General features: G+C 35.6%; 1 protein-coding gene across 1 annotated transcript in view; it reads left to right on the top strand.

Moving 5' to 3' along the window:
- LOC150084459 (cell adhesion molecule Dscam1-like) overlaps nt 1–20529 on the top strand; it is a 643445-nt gene that overhangs the window by 491119 nt on the left and 131797 nt on the right. Inside the window, exons 14-16 of the mRNA XM_090376243.1 lie at nt 14794–14925; nt 17375–17542; nt 18542–18612. Coding sequence (XP_090232369.1) covers nt 14794–14925; nt 17375–17542; nt 18542–18612 — 371 coding nt within the window. The remainder of the gene's footprint in view (nt 1–14793; nt 14926–17374; nt 17543–18541; nt 18613–20529) is intronic.

Below are 20529 nucleotides of genomic sequence, written 5' to 3' on the forward strand. Positions count from 1 at the left end.
AAGTATTTCAGAAGTTACTTCTCATCTGTCTTCAGTCTGTCTATGAAACCGAAGGACTCGCCTCTATACTCCAGTCTGGCTTCAAGCAGGGGTGCTACTATTGATGCACTACTAAAAACCACTCAGCTGGCAGATAATTCTGATGCCCGTTACGTACTAGCGATTTTTATAGATTTTAAGGGAGCTTTTGACACCATCTGGTGGAGAGGGATCTTGCAACGAGCCAGAATATCTGGCTGCTCCCTCAACATCTTCAAATGTCTTACAGATTATTTTTATAACAGAAAAGTTACCATGAAAACAAAATTTCATAGTATCACCTGCCAACTCACCACTCACCAGAGGCTGCCCGCAGGGCTCTGTTCTGGGGCCAGCTGTTTGGAATATGATTCTGGATGAATGGCTCCTACAGGACTTTCCCCACACAACACAACTCTCATATGCGGATGACCTGGTTATCGTTTTTGAGGGCCCTACTCGTGCAGCTATTGAGACCAGAGCCAACACAGTCTTAAATACCCTGTCGGTTTGGGCTGAAGAGAATAAGCTGGAAATCTTTACGATAAAAGCAGAACCCTGCTTCTCAAAGGCCGTCTTAACATCAACAGACCACTAACCATTCGTTACAAAGGACATGCACTCAAGAATCAACGTTCATTCAAATATTTAGGCGTCACCATAGATGATCGCAGAACGTTCATGCCACACCTAAAGTTTCATGGGAAAGAGAAGACCAAAAATTATATCAATATGCTTGCTCACTTTACCCAAAAAGACTGGGGTCTTAAGGAACCTGCACTCCACCTTCTTTATCCAGCTGTTTTTGTACCGTTCGTAACATACGGCGCTGCCGTATGGTTCCATCATTTGTCCATCATCAGCACTAGGAACGTTATTCTGAAGATACAACGGTTGATGTTATTAAAAATTACTCGGGCTTGTAGAACGACCTCAACAGCAGCACTACAAGTATTAACAGGTTGCATCCCCCTTGACCTCCAAGTGGCCTTCACAGCGCTTTCACATGGCATCAGAATGAACAAAGAAACTGAATTCCTGGGGATAAAAACTGTCGATGCAGATCGGAAACAAGAACTCCGGCGTACTTGGCAGGAACTTGTTTCCCTCTGGCAAATCCGTTGGGATGATTCCACCAAAGGCAGTACTACCAAGCTATTTCTACCTAGTGTCTCCTACCTCAACAAACAAAGACTTGGCTGGTTCTTCCCTAATTTACACGCTACCTTTCTTCTGACAGGACATGGGTCATTCAAAAAGCGACTTTAGGACTTTGGGCTTTTAAACGATGTGTGGGGGGGTGGTTTTGATTTTTGTGTATATATATTTTATATTTATATATTATTCGTATATATCCCTTTTTTTTTATATTTATCCCCACTTGCAAATCTGACTATTACTTTACAGAAAATCTCCTTGATGTGTTTAATTCCCTTTGGATAGGCTTTTACTCAGAACAACAAAGAGACACACAACTGTTGTATAAAAAAATCAGTTTATTGGACATTTTTACATATATACATCAAACAAAAGAATTTTGTTAAACTCATGACCAAATAGATTTAATTTCATCTTCTTATAACAGAATGTATATGAGCAAGGTATTTTGCCTATTGAGTAAACTCAAGGAGGGCTATTTCCTTTACATAAATCATAATCAACTATCCCCTCTTTTAAACTAACAAAATGTTTCTACTTCCTTACTCCTGAGTTCAATTGACTTTCAAAAGAATCTATTAACATTCTCCTTTCATTACAAAACAATTCCTACTCCAAATTGATAAAGCTCCGATACTCTTAATTTCAGTATAAATCATTACTCTGTTTTCTAACAGATTATAGCCTACAACCTTCTCTAATCTAGGTAATTATTACTATCAAATTTCTACAATTAACTACTTGCACATTCGGGGGTTACTGACATCCGTCTATCCCCTTCCAAAATTCATACTTAGTCATTCACTTATTTAACCAAATATTAACAAGTATCAATCACTTCAAAAATTTTATATCTATTCCCTTCCAAAATTTATTTATATATATTGACTTGCCCTGGGTAATGTCCTTCAGTTCATACCATTCACTAACTTATTCATTACCATATAGTACTACTTATACATATGTGTTCAATCAAAAGTTCTGATAAATTGGTTATCGGGTGTCTATAGTCGGTGTGATGGTGAGAGTACTTAAGCAAACTAATCACTTACTTACATAACTTGGCAGACTTCATGGTACATCCTTCTCTAAGCGAGTAGGGGATCTTTTCTATCTGGGTCGCATCTCACAATCACTGGGGGAGTTCGACATAAGATACTGGATTCCTTCTTGGGTACCTTTTATTTCTTACGAACGCATTATTTTCATCTGATCAGAATGGCTGTACTCTTTTTGTCCGGCTTCGGATTTCATCAGCTCCAGCGTAATTGCTCTCAGAAATATCAGGCAATCTCGTTCCTTCATAATGGAGTTGACTCCTTCTCATCTACTTTAAGGATCTTGAAAAATTTTCCCCCTTTTCTATGGCACGTGTTCATCTCTCACTTCGAAACTCAGTCTACTTTTGGCTGACTGTCTGACCGACTTCTGCACCTCAACTTCATCTTTCCACTTACTCGACTGCCTCTCTCACTAACTTTTTAAATCAATGACTTAACTGTTCACTTAAAGCTTATCTACCCCTCTTACTGACTACACATTAAAACTTAGCCACTTTTCTCCACCGGCTACTCTATCTAAAGAAACTCATTCCTTTCTTTTTTTCTCCAACTCGCATCTTACTGCCCAACTCACTGACACTGACCCACTCTTTTTCTGTCCGTCTCCATCCACAATTTTTCTTCCGAGTTTGTCACGCCTTCCTACAGTGGTTTCTACCAATCCCCTCTATCTTTTTTCCATATTTCTTCTTTAATTCGTTGGTAGGTCAGCCAGCCCTGTAGCACGTGATTCACAATACCCCTCTCCTTTTTTATTTCCTACCTGTTGACATCCGTTGAGCTCTTTCATGTAGGCCGAATGTATCAAAACAACTCCTCCTGTGTCATCACAGCTTGTCTCAAAAGCACTTCAGACAAACCACAAATGTGTCACTGGAGACCATCGCGTCTATTTTTAGAGGCTTGTGTGTGCGTTTTGCCGAATGCGTTTCCGGTGTGTGACCCCTCATAAACTTTAAGTTGTTTGTTGCGCCGAACCTCCCGCTGGGCTTGCCATAGTATTTTCCGTCAGTTTTCTGTTTTAATGGATGTAAAGCTAATTTTCTGTTTTTCGTTCCTCCTACCTTTTAATTTTTACAATCCTTACTGGATAATTCTTGTTTATTGAAACTGACGCTATTACCATTTTATTCTACCAACGGCAAGAATCCAAAAAGGAAAACTGACTTCCGAAGTAAAAAAAAATATTTTATTTTTGTAAGATTTTCAGATCTTACAGATGCCCATTATGTTTGTGGAGAACTGGCACCACGTAATTCACTCGTGTAACATCTACCTGCACCTACGCAATCAACTGTTATTGGATATAAATTTAACCACACACAGCCCGGAAAGCAACCTGTTAAAATCAAAGGAAGTGTTTTAGCTTTTATCAGGTATGCCTCAGCAGTCTTCAAAAGGATTGGTATCATCTCTCCACGTCTGATCCCACAACATAGACATCCACACCAGACGTTCCTGAAACCGCTATGATCTCTCCGCGTATATGCTCTTCTCTAATCACCGGCCACTTTCAGAACTGAATGAACACCTAACTGGACATCTTCCACGTTGAAATGACGGCACTATATATATATATATATATATATATATATATATATATATATATATATATATATCAATGTGTGAACTCAGACACTTCCCGTTGCACCAACCCAACTTTGCAGAACGCCCTTGTTCTGCAAGCTTTCCCTGGCCTTCGGTGGGCTCCCAAACCAGGGGTGATTCCTACTTCTCCCTTCCCACCTCTTCTTTCCGCTAGAGGATGCCTTCTTTCCTCATCCTCCTCCTTTTATCTACTTTGACTCCACCACGTCTATCGTCCCCACTCTTTTTCCTTTGGTGACGGGCAACGTAGGGTTCCACTAGGGGCCCTGCAGCCAAGTAGCCAGAGTCACAACAACAGAACATAACACAATACTGCATAAACGAGACACTATACTTTTTTCTGGCTTTTGCAGTAGTTCTGCATTACATCACAGAGTACATACGGCGCAGATGTGGGAAACCACAGGTTGCGCCTAACCCTAAATACTATGCCACTATAGTTCCGTATCAAAAGTGTTTTCCGAACGAGACTTCCATAAATCATCTGTTATAGACCCAAACTAAACAAAATTGACTATATAACTACCAGAATATTATTGTAAAATACGCATTCTTCTATCAAAATTAGTTTTTAATTCTTTGCAAGACTTTGTTTTACTTTATATACAGTTCATGCCAGCGATTCACATTTTAGACTATTTCGTAGCTGTTAAAGTTGTTTATTTTATTTATTTATTTTAATTTTCTCTTTGGACTTAACTGTAACGAGTTAGTTTTAATTCATTGTAGTTCACCTGCCTTCAGGGTCATAAATAAAGTGTGAAACTCTTCTCAATATATAAAAATTATATTTAAAAAAATTGCATTAAAAAGGTGTTATAATATAAAGGTAACGCAGATTGAATTTTATCAGAATGTGAGAACAAAAGCGCACAAATCTCACAATGGGAATTGAAACAGTTCAAAACAGGAGAACATAAAGCACACCTACACTGATGCGATATTATCGCACTGATGTAAGCAATAAATGCTGTTACTCGCAGATAGTTCCTATTTATTATTTAAAACTGATTACATTCGTTCAAGACTTAATGCCGAAACTACACTGTCAACCCCTCTACTACATCAAGCGAGTGCAGACTTTCCAAACCTCCTAATTTACCAGTTAAAGGCCCAAACTGAGGATCCCAATAATGAGTTCTGCTCAATGAGGAACCAAAATAAGCATATTACCCATATGCTGTGCCCTGTGTTCTTTGGTGAGAGACGATGACTGATCAGCTACCAACAATACCTAAATTAACAAAAAACGCTCATCCTGTCCTCCTAGACCTATAAAGCCTGGCTCCCACACTCACATCCACTCAACTCAATTAGTAGATAGATCTGTAACCAGGCATCATGCATGGTACCTGGATAGTAGGCACCATGCACGATGGATCCCTGGACTTGTGTTGTTTGCGCGACACACGAAGGCGTGTGGCGCAAGGTATTTGGACTCATCTCGTTTCTAGCCCTCCCGTGTGTGCAACTACCGTGTTGGATAGAGGAGGACTAGCGGTGAGGAGAAGGTGTCTCTTGGGTCATTTGCTGTGGACTCCATACGTCTTGTGTGCGGCGCATCGCCATTTTGCATATTGTCCTTTCATTCGCCATATTGTACAGCGATGTCAACTGTCACACAGTGACCTGCCATTGATCCCGTACAACGTGCTGCACCCTTCGCTCACCACTAGCATCCGCCTTGCATAATCCTTTACAGTTCTATCGGTGGGAGATGGTTTGACCCGTTCACTTCATTCTTTTTACACCTTAATCACAGTGGGCTGTGAGCACACGATACAGGAACCACCCAACACAGGAACTCTCATAATCATGCTCTTTTGAAACCCAGTGATACCTTTACTACTTCTTATAACTGCTAATTTATCACTTTGACTTGCAGGACCAAATTCAATAAATCACCACTTTTCTAGCGCATACGAAGCTGTTTGATATTTTGTACTGCGAACTATGCGAAACAGTCCATCACGAATGGGGGTGCTCATAATTCAGTGACTACTGAATGTAACTTTCATAGCTCGCGAGGCTTTTGCCATAGGCCTAGCTATGCCCACTTTACTTACTGTACCACCTGGCATCTTACATATTGTGGATAATATATATTTCTCCATTCGAACTATTCCTTTTATTTAAAGTAGTGCAACTGCTAGACAACTCGTAGTGAATATGAGAGCGAAGCATTAAATGGCAAACCCTTTGCAGATAGCTATACAGAAAGAGGTTATTCCCATGCTCTATGAGTAAATGTTAGATTGTCAACTGAATGTTCAGAGACGTGGAATTTGAAACGTTACTCTCAACCATAAAATCGGATAACGACATCTATTCAAAGCCATTCCCGACACCCCTTTTGATCAATTAAATTACTCTCCTCTGAGCATTCACACACAGTCTTCACAGTCAGCATGAAGACGAAGACTTGTAAGTTCCTCATTACTGCTTCCGACATTTTGCTAATGAATGAAATGGCCTTCTAAGGAAACGAAAGTTCCCCACCTAAAGGTGCACCCGCGGGGGGGGGTTGGATTTGAGTCTAGTATAATTCAGCTCTTTTCTCTCACTTCATCTTAAAGCATTAAATTAAGCTGAACGGCAGATAATTTTTGTCTAAATATTATAAGTAAGAAAAATCGCATACATTAAACTATAATAAAAATATTAATAACATAAAAGATATCTGTAGATTTGTGTGTGTTCATTCCACGTCGAGAGGAGCAAAATATAGGGGAACCAATCTGATATAGACTTGTCAACAGTAAGCTCGTTAGAAATTTGGAACAGCAAAGCATTGTTCTTTTTCAAGTATTACAGAGGTCATTTCTGGTGTAAACAAATGAACTATGTAAGGCCGCAGAAACCAAAATGAATGCCTACATGGGGGTTATTAATGGCAGTTGTGAAGCAACAAACGATAGAATATTGGTTTGTTGAGAATTTGTTTAAGGATAGACATATTGCATCCTAGGTAGGACGACTCCTGAACTCTGTCATAATACTCTGTGATGAATAAAAAACGCTGTACAATGGGGGTGAATATTACGTACATTATCTATATACTGTTTCTACATAACAGAAGACCAATGATGGTCATGAGGAAGCGAGTTGAACTGTGCACGTACTGGCAAATCCATATGGGCTAATATAAAGGTCACACATCCACAGGAGGACAGAAACCAATGCCTGCGATTGCGATACCAGGAAAGAAAATAAGAAAAGTAAAATAAGAATAAACAATAACAATGCAAAAACATGTGGCTGCATAGTTTAACAAAAATATTAATAGAAACAGAATAAACATTAAAAATAGAGAATAAAATAAAATGCCGCTCTGAAACAAAGGCGGATAGTTCAGTCCAAAAGTGGAGTCATCATTAAAAATTACATGTTAAAATAAGAATGGAATAAATCAATAATGGAAATGATAAAGATGAAGTAATAAAGTTTGGGATAAGGGGATCAAAAGATACTCGGTACAGTGTTGCTGTTATATTCCTAAAATTAAATAATAATAAATAAATTTTACTATTATTATTATTTTATTATTATTACTTTATAATTTCAATTTATTTATTTTATTGTTGGTCCATACAGCAAAAATCTCTGGCTACTTTTCATATATATCTAATAAAGTCAAGTAAAATCAGAGTCGAATAACTACAAATTTATTATTTTTCATATATTTTTTTTTTTACTGTACCTGAAATTCCGGTGTTATCACGCTCCTGAAGTAGCTGAGGGAGCCTCTCATAGAGTATACACATATGCACACATAAAATACTTCAGAAGAGCAAAGCCCTGGAAAATATTTTGATGGAAAAGTGACAGGTGTGTCCCTGTTAAAGTGCAATAAAACAAGAATCCCTGCTATGCACGTTGCGCATGCAAGAACCTTTAACGCAGAATTTGAATGCGTAAAACCAGTTAAATCGATTTCATAAAACTGCAAGTTGGAGGGTAGCTGGTTATCCTCAGGTTGTTAAAATTTATTGTAGCGTCAGCATAAAATACCTAATAGTCTTCAAACTTTATGGGCTATAGTTTGGATGGTATTACAACCAAATATCCCTTATAAATCACTGAAGGTGACGCAGATAAGCTTCTACCAGCTAATAGTTCTCCCCATTAAACATATTTCCGTGATTTTTTTTCATGAGCCTTACACCCTTGATGTATCAGATAGGCTCTGCCGTGTTACATGGTTTGAAAATATTGGCCCTTAAATGATAGCCGCTCTCCATATCAATACCTCACTGAAAGTTTTATACTCAACCATCCGTAATTTAAAATATGTGCTGAGCTTGTAATTATAACCATAATAAAAACTACCTCATTTAGACCGATTAATAGCTCTTTTTATAACATTAATTGTTAAGGTGATCATCTTAACTATAAATGTTACCAAGACAGTCAGTAATTAGTTTGAATCTACGTTAGTTCTGTTTAATAAATTTCATTGAATTCAATTAAATACTTCTTAATCGAAGTGCAGGCTGTAATTATAGCATATTTGTATGAAAAGTCTTAGCTGGGTTTTAAAAAGAGGCTGAAATTAAACCGCAGTTGCCAAATGGAACTCAGAAATAAACATAGCAGATGCACTGGAATAAATCTCTGTGAGGACTAAAGCATTATATTCTAAACTAATATGTTATTTCTATTTGATGATTGCTAATTGTCCAAGTGCATCCACATCTGGATAACTCATATTTCTTGTGACTGCCAGGAATGTATATTTTGGACTGCTTTATTGTTTTCAGGTGTGGAGGATGCACTTCGGCCTGAGATTACTTTATCCCAAGTTGAACAAAAATGTTTTGAAACTTCCACTTCTTTACAATAGGATCTGAACTGTTTCCGAATCTCCAGAGACTGAAATAGCCATAATGCACAGAAAGGGATAATATTTCAGCAAATAATTCAATTGGACGATACCCAAAAAGGATTAACAAAAATGGGACCAAAGGTCCTATTCATTAAAAATAGGAGGAACTGTAGAATTCAGTGCGTTCAGATTCAGACCACCAAGATTTATTAAGAAAATTTGCACACACACACGCAGTCATAAAGGGTGGTGAATCAATCTGTACTGAGACGCCCATTAAGAAAACAATGACACATGGATTCAAGTCCAACTCTACAAAAACTTGGAAAAGTTAAGAAATTTTAAATTCTGATGTATGGAGTAGGGAGAGCTAAAATAATTTTAAATAAGAGCAGAGTAGGCGATACAGGAGATCTTAGGAGGATCTTTAAAGATCATTAGACGTATATCAATTTAAGACAACTGTCAGAAAGAAAACAACAACAAAGAAGTAGCAATAAGACGATCGCTAGCAATGACTAAAATTTAATAAGATCTCAATTAGGGACACGAAAGAATGACCAAAAGTAAGAACAAAAATTTTAAAATTTTCGGAATCGAAATAATCAACTAAAATTTATAAAACAGCTTAGATAAAATAATCCAAGTTGTTTTATAAATACTCTAATTCAAGGCGTTTAAATGATGTAATTTAGGATAACATAACCTTAAGAAAAGGCTCAAAATAATCGGATATGAATCAATAGCCCTGTCTAATCTCATTTTATGTGTTCGTATTATTATCTGTGACACTGTATGGAGAAATAAAAAAAAGTTATGCTAGAAGAAGGGAAATATTATTAATTTTATTCCTTCTCAAAATTACTTCACCGAAGCTTGCTTTGTATTGAAATTAAATGCGTTTTAAGCGTTGATTCGTATACATTTCACTGAGCATTAATAAAAATAATACGTATAAAGCAATTCAGACACAAGAACTTTACTTAAAACTGATAAATAATTATCAGTTTTAAGTAAAGATTGCGTGTTTTAGAATTCTCTTAGATGCTGGGAGGTGTATTCTAATTTTATAAAAATAATGCGTCGCGTAAAATTTATTTTATGTTCTCGTAACCCCATATCTTTCTCCGAATAAAAGATGGTGCCAAATTATTTTCTTCAAGGGTTTGTTTTTAAACGTTGCGCCTAGATGGCAGCACTGCAACAGAACTTGAACTTCGTTTTAAAGCATCCTGATGATTCAGTATCGCTACGATTAAAATTAGTTTAAAAAATTGCGCTCATTGATCAGTTACCGATTTAAATATGAAACTATCTAGTTCCTATAAGGATAGATGAGCATGCTGCTTTAAAATACGCGGATCAATCGCGTTGATAAAATAATTTTAAGCGATTTATAAATAATTTAAGTGAAATCTATTTTGTCGTTTTGAAAAAAGTTTTAAAAATTCGATCAAAAATTCGTTAAAACATTGCATAGGATTATAATACTGCAAAGGGACGCAGAAGATTACTAAAAAACATGTCCCAGATTCCCATGAATGAAAGATGCCTACCCGATCAAAATAATTACTAGATTTCTTGCCACCCTAGTGGTCACGCACCCCTTCGGTTAAGGGATTGTGACGACGGAAGTACTAGTTGCTTGTCCAAGACTGCAAGAGGCGTTACTGATAGAGAATTTAATTGTGCAGGTTCACGTGATTGCAGTTAGTTGAGAAGGAATTGGGGCCATGTTTTAATAGCTTCCTTAGCCCAGAAGTCCAAGAGAATATGTGAAGTTCGATTCTACAGAGTCGTAAAGAGCCTACTTAGAAAAAAAAAAACTCTGAAAACTCTTCTAAACATACTAAGTGATCGATTATTAACTAATTGAGCATTTACCAATATGGATACTCGATTTAAGCTCTTCAATTTTGCTGTTGTTGACTACTTCTCTCATTAATCAGTCTCCGAACTGGCACCACTAACAACCTCCTTCAGTATTTTGTCAAGAACACAGTTGTATCATGATTGAAACTAAAAGTTTACATATCGTAGGCATTCTTAGCAAGGGTTGAACTTAGGCGATACTTTTCCTTTAGCCACAAATATAAATAGCAAACTCGGAGGTCGCATTTGAAATGCATTTTAAAGAATAAAAATAAATGAAAATATAAATATGGCTTTTCTTGTTCGCAATAATGAGAAAGTAAGTGTAAAATAAATTCACAATAAAGAAAAGTTCTCTATTCTGTTAAGAATTTTGTTCAAATAACAACTGAATATTTATCCATACTATGAATATAAAATAAAACACCAAAAACTGCAAACGAGGACTCATTCATGATTATCACAAAAATATTTACAAGTCTAAAAAAACACTTCACAAGTGGGTGGTGAAGATGGTAGAAATCCCTGTCATGTTCTCCGAACCATACTTGCACGATGGGCTGTTGCATTGTCATTCATAAAATGGCCATCGCCCTCAGGATAAAAGTGTAACATTTAGAGGATGCAGTTGAACCGTGTCATCAAAATATTCTTCACACAATGATATCACTTCCAGATGCTTGGTTTGCCTTAACAAAGCAAGCAGGGTCCATCGCTTCGTGAGGTGCTCACCATCAGTGCAAAACAGTGTATCGTGATTCGTCTGACCACTTTGCTGCAGGCGGATTTTATTGTTTTTCTCTGAAACAAGTGGCTTCTGAATAGATAGGCGACCCAGTACCCAATTTCTTCAATTCCCTGATCACGGTAGGGTTAACATAGGGAACATCTGGGCGCTATTGAATTCAGATGGCAATTGCAGCGCACTGGATGTCCTATTTTTCCGTACAGTCCTCCTTAGAATGCGACGGCTTTGCTCTTGAAGTGTTACTTTTTTGCCGCATTTACGCCTTTGAGATGTGGAAGAACCGTTTGCTTTCCAGTCATTAAAAACCTTTGAAACGGATCGTTTAAGAAACCGGTTATGCCTTTCTTTTCTTGAATCGTTGCTATTGTTAAACGTGCACCCACGATAAGACTTTTTTCAAAATCTGATAGATCACGCGTTTTTCCCCATTGTGACTTCAGATTACTGCAGTTGAAAAGCCTGTGCAGTCTTCATACTCAAAGGGGCAACCGTCATCACACACGTCGCAATTTTATTTGAATTTATTTGCATTTCTTCTGTCTGTGACTGTCAATACAAAGGTTCGTATTTGTTTGGCCAGCGTGCGTAGTCTCTTCCGTGAGAGTATAGTGGTTTCACCGCTTATCGCTTGTGTGGAGAGGCCTAGGTTTCGGTTGTGCCATAGATTGACGGAATTTATGAAAGCCTTTTCAGTCTGAGCGGTAATTAGCGCTGCATTCAAAGAATTTGAGGATTCTTGTTTAATTGTGAACAGTTAGTACTATGATTATATATTTAGTATACAGAGGGTGGAAGAGTCCTGAGTTCGAGTCCCGTCGATGATGTGAGTAATTTTTATGGGCCTTTTTTTTTTTTAACAAAGGATCTGAATTAGTCGGTCTCAGGAGAGGGTATTTCGGGTTTTTCGTCCAGCAAACAGAAAATCGACCACAGAACATACGAAATTTACAGACAATATTCATGGAACAATATGGCCTAAGTTGCTGATGCTCCAACAGCAACAACATATATGCAAGGTAGTCTTTTTAATTTATCCCTGGATACGCCCGATTCTGTGATATTTTGGTTCATTTAGAAGTTATAATAGTCAAAAATGAAAATTTAATTTAATTTTAAGGATTACTTTATCTGATCCGTAAATTCTTTTGCCAGTAACATGTCTGTTTTTTTAATTTATACCTCTCATTTATATCGCTTCATTCACTTATTTCAAGTAATCTAAGAATAGATGATGAATGGGTGAGAATAAATTTTGACAGCGAGTTTGCAGATAAATCTGAAGTGGATGGGTGCTAGGTGCTGCGCGCTTTCTGGTCAACTTAAAAAGAAATATTGTAAAAATGATGCCATGTCGGATGGATATAACACCAATATATCTTTATAAAACTATGGAACTGAAGCAGTACACCTGTGTCATATGAAAAGGAATATGCGAAATAAATCTCACTGGCTGACCTGATCGATCTCTTCTGAACAGAGTAAAGAGTTTGTAGTAATAATGCTGGTTAGGGACATATTCTTTTTCTGGATAGATTTGGAATTGGCTTAGGGCTAGCATAATTTTAGAAGAAAAATAAGGCTGTTTGACTTCTCATTAGCGAAGAGTTTCAACTAGAATCTTTCCTACTCATTTTAAGAACATAATTGTTTTATTATTGGATCCTATTAGAGTAATAAAACCTTTAAATGACATTAAATCTATAAAGTGTTATTTTAATGGAATTTAATGGTTTAAAGTGTTATTTTAATGGTTTAAACCAAACCTAAAATTACAAATCCTTCAGTAAGCTAATCCTAACGTTACAAATCGTAAAATATTGCCGTTAAACTTTTCATCAAATACGATTAAATATCTTCAACGTTCGGGAAAAATACATTTAGAGTAATATTTCCTAAAATCTAACTAAGCGAGGTAACATCTGATTCACGTTTAGTGAAAGGCCCAGTATAATATTTAGAACTTTTTGTTCAAGCAGTTATATTAAACTGAGGGGGAAGGGGGAAAGAATGTTAAGAAGGGCTTCTCGAAATCCTTATAAGTATTTTATTTTTATTTTTTTTTTTGACCAAATATTGTATTCCTCCACATTTTTACAATAGCTCTTTCGGTTTGTTTTTTTAATAATAGCAAAAATTCATAAAACATTATAATCAAAATTTTGTTATTATCCATAATGCCTTGCTTTACTTTAACAATTTGCAAATTGCAATCCTTTGTACTCCGTTATGTGCTGCCATCTATCGTCCATTAAGTGAACTATACCGAATGCTCAATAAACTGATACACTATCGAAAATTGTAAAATAAAACCGTATTGTAAGACTGCAACAATAATATCTCTTTATACGCAACAATAATATCTCACACAGTTTATACACCCATAAACTTATTTAAGGGGACATGAACTTGTAAAAAGCTCTTTTATAACTCAAGTTTATATAAACTCGTAAATATAAGGAGGGCAACTTAATTCAACGCGAATTTGAATAAATTTGAAGCAAACTGGATGATTTCCTTGTGGGATTGGAACAGTATAAATATTTTTGCTGCATCATTCTGCTTTACTAATACTACTGACATTAATAAGACAAAAATGTAAAAACATGAGGTATTCGGTCAGAATTTAAAATTAAAAACAAAATCTGCACAATTGGCACAAGGATGTAAATGATAAATGGAGCAGAGCTTGGGAGAGATTCCGATGCTTAAGGAAACACGGAATAGTGTTTCATATCGTTCTTAGAAGAGAACGGTGATTCACTGCATCAGTGACACCTTTGGGAACCGGTGGAACTACGAAATGAAGTAAAATACAAATGTCTTAACATATTGTTTCGGCTAATTTTTCCAATCATCTATATCACAGCGATTTCTCTAAATTCCTAAGACAAAATGTTTCTTATGGAAACATTATATTTGTGAACATCCGTTTAAAGTAATGGTCTCATTTGAAAAGACCGAATTTACTAACTAATACTGGCATAATGAGTTATAAATGTCAATCAAACTATAATCTTTCCTGCAGATTCGAAAGGTATAAGATTTAGCCCGGAAAGATTATATTAAATCTTCCCTCCATTCATGGGAGAGTCACACCCTGGTATTTTGAGTATTATAGCGATTAAAAGTCCTGAAGCTTCTTGTAAATGTCAGCACTGTAATGCAAGGAGTATCTAAAGAAAATTTCATATTTTCAAAATTGCTAATGTTATAAAATTTGCAAAAATAATTTATTTTCATGTATTTTAATGTTTCTTAAAAATATAATAATATATACATTTTTTAATACTAACTACACAATAATTATAGATCTCCAATTATTTTTTTATCTGATGAGGTGAAATGCATATACATCCATAACTTAGTTTCAAACTGAAAATCATTTTCGAAATAAACGATTTAAAAACAAATTGTATTGCACTGAATTCTTAAACAATTGTATATTTCTTAATCTCTTTACTTATATTTCGCTTAGCATAGTTGATAATCTTCGTCTTTTATAGAACCTCCCGATAGTCCCCAAGATGTAAAGGTAGCCGAGTTCAGCAGTAGAAACATAAGAATAGTCTGGTCTACCCCGTACAGCGGAAACAGTCCCATAACTGAATATATTCTTCAGTACAAGGAAGAAGGAGGTAAGACATTATCAGAAAGACTTGTTCGTGTTAAAATAATCTGCAGAATTTATTTACTCCGTTTATCCAAAACAGCAAATTGATTAAAAGGACATCTGACTGTTGGAAATTCAAAAGACCATACTGTTTAAGATTTTCTAGTTTTTTTCAGTCACAAAAATTCGAATACAATTGAGAATTCTAACACAATGCCATTTTTAGAATGCTAGAACAGAGAGAATATTCTTAACAGTAAAGGATATCCACAGCAATTATTAATATTTAACATACCGTAAAGCAATCGCTTATTATGATATGAGACCAAATACGCACTGAAGAATATGCATAACAGCCGATTAGTTGCATAAACGGCCAGTTCAAAAGAGTAAAACAAAGAGAACTATACCGAAGGCACAGGTTTTCCTGTGTTGATGTAGTGCAGCGGGTCAGGGAAACTGCCAATGTTTGTGTTCGCAAACGAAGTGAAAGACCACTAGTGTTACAACTGTTGGGCTTCCAACTGGAAGATCATGTTAACTCCCAAAGGGAAGCGAAAAGTGGTGAAACGGTTGGATGATTTCCCACGGTATTCCCTAGGGTGTATATCACTGCACTTAAGCTTGTTGTGTTCCATCGTGCAGTAGGGTACAAAACGATGACATTTACACTCCTACTGTTACCCCTTCCAATGGACAGTGGACTTTTTTCTGCTTTACCAAGCAGAAAAAGGCCCATTGTCATCGGGGGTGTCAGAATTTATTTCTTACCAGTAGATATATTTTTAGGATCTCTTTTGCTGTTTTCTTCATCTGCGTTTATTAATAGTAACGTCACGAAGCTGGAGTTCACAACTACTCGCAGTTACAATTAATTAAAAACCTCCACATTCCTACAAAATTTGTGACTGCCATAGTTTGTGCAAAATAATGTTGGCTCGATCTCTGTAATCTCAACCCACAATCTTATGGTGAGATTAAAGTTCCATTTATTGCTCTGTTTGAAATTGATAACAAACGTATTCTGTTTCTAAAGGGAAATATGACGAGAGTTATCTTGGAATTCAGAGAAACCCATTAAATTCGAGTGGTTTTGATTGAAATACTTCTGCAGGGGCTTGTGAACACTACTACTTTTGTTTCAGTTAATATACTCCAACGGATTGTATTACACATACAGGAGAATTTTATATACGTATAATATCCCTTGTTGGTTTTACTCTTAGCATGGAGGAATTTTGCACTATCAAGAACTCAACCGAAACCAACTAATGGGCCATGGACCTAGTGAAACCCCCCGTTGCCCATACTTACCCCAGGGGAGGCAGTTCAGGCAGTAGAAGGAACATTTAAGTACTCTGAAGACCCTGCCATCTAGTTTCCCTTCTGGGAATTGGCATTTAAACCAATTGCCGGTGTAAAAAAGGTATATGGAAGTTCCAGAGAGGACGACAAGATGAACACAGGCCTTTTTCAGCGGTATGGAAGGACAATGACAGTGTACCCAATACCGTATCTAAGAGTCTCGTTAATATCATTTTCCAAAGTGTATTTATATGCTTTTTAAAATAATTTTTATATTTATTTAATAGTTTAAAACACACTTTCTCTTATTATAATTATAGTAATAATATTATTCTAATAAAAGCATTGCATAGATATTTAATATATCGCTTAACTCAAAGTACAAAATATCGACATTATGCTTGAGGCAGTGTATCTTTCTGCTTAGCTACTAATATGATTATTTTATTAGATGAAAGTATATTGTTTAGAAAAACAATATCATTAATTCACGTTACCGATTGAACTGTCTAATTCAAAGTACAATTTGTAATTTAAAGAGTTGTTTGTAAACGTAACTTATGTGAAATATACCAATCATAAAATAGAAAATTGTAAAAAAAATCAAATTTTCAATTTAATTTCTAATATGTAATGTTTAAAGAAATTAATGAACTCTGTCTGTATACGTTAATTATTCCTTCTGATAAGTTCTCAGCTACTAGAATGATTCTAAAAAGTAAAGTTTGAATTAAGAATATTGTCTTATTATTACAAAACTCATTTATTTTGCAGAATCTGAATATTTAATTATAAAATCTGGTTTAAATTTGTTTTCCTTCCTTATTATAACTGGCATATTTTTATCATATGTTTTTAAAATTATATAATTTAAAAAAAAGGGGAAAAAAACCCTCTAAAGTCGTTATAAACGCTTAAACTGCTGATAAAATTTCTGTCACATTAGTTTAAAACTAGGTCAATAGATGGAAGCACCAGTAAAAATAACTTATAAACGAATAGTCGCTTTCACTTCTTTATATTCTATGTGTCCTGAATGTAATTGATTTAATACACTACGTATGCAATCTAAAACTGTCTTTTTGTAATTAATTAATTAGTAATAATTAATAACTGTGATTCAAAACTACGTTTTTACCATTTATTTAGATTATTTCATTATTTCGCAGATAGATGGCACCACAAGACGTCGAATGTTACAGTCGCTGGTTCAGATTCGTCAGTAGTAATCAGGGGCCTGCAGCCGGTCACTTATTACAGCTTCAGACTTATAGGTGTTAACACTCTTGGAAAAAGTGAACCGAGTCAAGTTGTTCATATAAAAACTGACGAGGAAGGTACATTTATGTACAAATGTTCATCCGAAATAAAAGTAATTTATATTGTTATACATGAACTGGCAGTGGACTTGATTTTATATTTAAACATTTAATTCTTTCAAATTCGCTTGAAAGCTTCTTTGCATCACATTCATTTCAATGACAGTATTAATCAATTTTATGTATTAGTTCATTTTCCAAAAAAACTATATAAGTACATAGAAAGTAAATTTATAACATGGTCTGCGAAAAACCGATTAATAAATTATCCACAAGTACAGAACCCACAACGTTGACTACCTTTATTTAATTTTCCCTTGACCTAAGTACCCCATAGGCTTCAGAATTTATATAGCGCAATTTGAATGCGGAATTTAACGAGAGTATATTTAACTAAATTATAAGTGATATTTAAAGATTATAATCTCATCAGTTGAAAATTTAACTGCAAATATATTATAGTAGAATTAGTATATATGACGGCCCCAGGGGTTTCTCCCATCTGCGCGTTGCGTACTCTGTTCGTGTACCATAGAACTCTGTCAAGGTTCAAAAAAGTGTAAAGTTTGTTAAGTGTAGTGTCGTATTATGTTGTTTCTCTGATCATTTAGCCTTTGGGCCCTAGTGAAACCCCCCGTTGCCCATACTTACCCCAAACAGGCAGATCAGACAGTAGAGGGATCGCTTAGATACTCTGGCAGGCCCTGCCATTTAGTTTCCGTTTTGGGAAATGTCTTTTAACCCAATTGTCGATATCAGATACTCAAAATATAATAAGAATAATAGAAATATAAACGTATTCATGTATGTCCTTAAATGTAAAGATGTCAGATCATTTAAGGCGCCAAAGATTGTCTTTGTACTTATATTTTATGCTCATAAAGTATATTTTAATATTCTTTTAAAACGTATAGTAATCCTTTTTATATGACCGATCAACCTAATTTTAACCAATTTATTTATTAAACTGTGGAACTTCTGTACTGTTATAACACGCATTTCTTGTTTGTTATTCAGCTCCTGGTGGGCCACCCTTGAAAGTGAAAGCTCATGCCACTGGTTCTCAATCCATCAAAGTTTCGTGGAAGGTAGGGAATTTTATGTTCTCTTAAATTAAGTGTTGCTAGCAATTTAGATAAAATACGAAGGCGGGTTTGGCTACTATCATATAAAATAAATGTTAAATCTCGACAGAAAATGGAAAATTAAAAGTATCTCTTCGAACACACAGACAATGAATAAACAGTGGAGTCATTTATCAATAAAAATGTCGATACGTGTACCGATAACGTCTTAGTTAAAAGTAAAAATCTAACCAAATAATACTATTTAATTCAGAACAAAATTTTATCAACTGTTAACTACATCGAGGTTGTCTTGTATATAAAAAAGTGAGTGTTTAGGAATATGATACATCCACAAATTCAATCTTAAAAGGCAGTTTTTTTTTTATTTTAAATCTAAGTAATACAAAAAAGCTATCCTTAATCTAATTTTCAAAGGTATTTACAATTTATTGTAAAAATAGTAACTTATTTAACCGTTAAAGCAAACTAGCTTGAAGCAGAATATTGCCAGTCCCCAACATCCGCAAATTGGAAGTGGAACAATTTTCTAAGTAATGGCAGTGGACAGGAACAGAATTGCAATAGTTTGCACAGTTTCGTACCTGTCACCGTTAAACATTTCAACTTGACAACAAAACGGCTAATTAAAGAGCGAAAAAAAAAGTAGAAATTAGAAAAATTGAGTTTAATACTCTTTTCGGAAGTTATATCACCATCGTGGAGAACGGATAAGTCATTAAGGCTGCGACTCTACCTAAAGGTTATATGCAGCATCTTAGAACTCACGAGGCAGAATGAAAGTAGGCATCGAAGCAGCGGCAAGACTAATTAGCATTTCATTAAGTTGGTGATGTGTTGTAATCAGGATTACGTGCTTTGCTCCAGCACAGCAGTATAATTAGTACGTGCATCGCTACGCTTCCTAGAAGAACTAAGTCGTTGAAATCTTGAGAAAGTCATAAGTAACGTTAAAGGTAATCTCGATAAATTAGTAACTAACTCTTTAAAGTCTCCCTAATTAGTCGGCCTTTGCGTTTAAATCATTCCGGTTTTTAACCGGGTACATTGTTTACGGTGTTTGCAGGTGAATCAACTGTGAAACAAATGGCGTTTCATTGACCATGCAGCCTATAGCATTTAACCCCCCTCTCATAGCTGAAGCGTGGTATTCGGTTAATTTTCGTGTTTCAATTCATTGCACATTAAAGTTGTCGAAAGATTCGATCAGTAATCCTTTCAAGAATTGTAATCGGTGGTCAACTATTTCGTCACGCTTAAGGAATCTTTCTTATGCCTTCATGTGGATGAGGACGCTATGGCTAATGGTTAACTTGTACGATTGGTGTTCTGATGATTATTAGCTTGGCGTCTCTCCTACTCAAGGTTGCTATTTAATGCAAGTCGGACTGAAAAACTTTGCATAAGAGTTCCTTAGTTGATTGATGGCTGGTAATGCCCTCTCTACAAGAAATTAGATCAACGGAGTCTCCAATGCTATCCAATACTAATATTTCCGAAGCAGCATTTCACTTACCCTGTTGATTAAATTTCCTGACATTTAAATAATTCTGGAGGTTTGCATTTTGTGAAACGGAGATCCCACCGAGAACTCTGCATTGTAGAACTCCCTACAAATAATTCTGTCATCATAATATTAAAACTTTTTAAGGTTGTTTAAAATACTAATTAAAGGTTAATTTTCTGAAAGGAAAAAAAATGCCAAATTAGCACTAATTCTCTAAAAGCAGTCCGATGGGTTAAAAGAATATGTACGTATGTTGCTTTGGTCTATGAGGTACCTAAGGTTGCCCACAGCAGCACAAGTTTCTACATGTAGTAGAAAAACAATGCAGAGGCAAGTTCTGTGAATGGTGTTAGGTTTGGTGTTCTCTCGGAGGGTGTCCATTTAGTTTTCAGGAAAAACTTGGAAGGCTGAAG

The sequence above is a fragment of the Mastigoproctus giganteus genome, chromosome 6 (assembly GCF_048544385.1).
Source record: "Mastigoproctus giganteus isolate SK-2022 chromosome 6, ASM4854438v1, whole genome shotgun sequence".
Lineage (NCBI taxonomy): Eukaryota > Metazoa > Arthropoda > Arachnida > Uropygi > Thelyphonidae > Mastigoproctus > Mastigoproctus giganteus.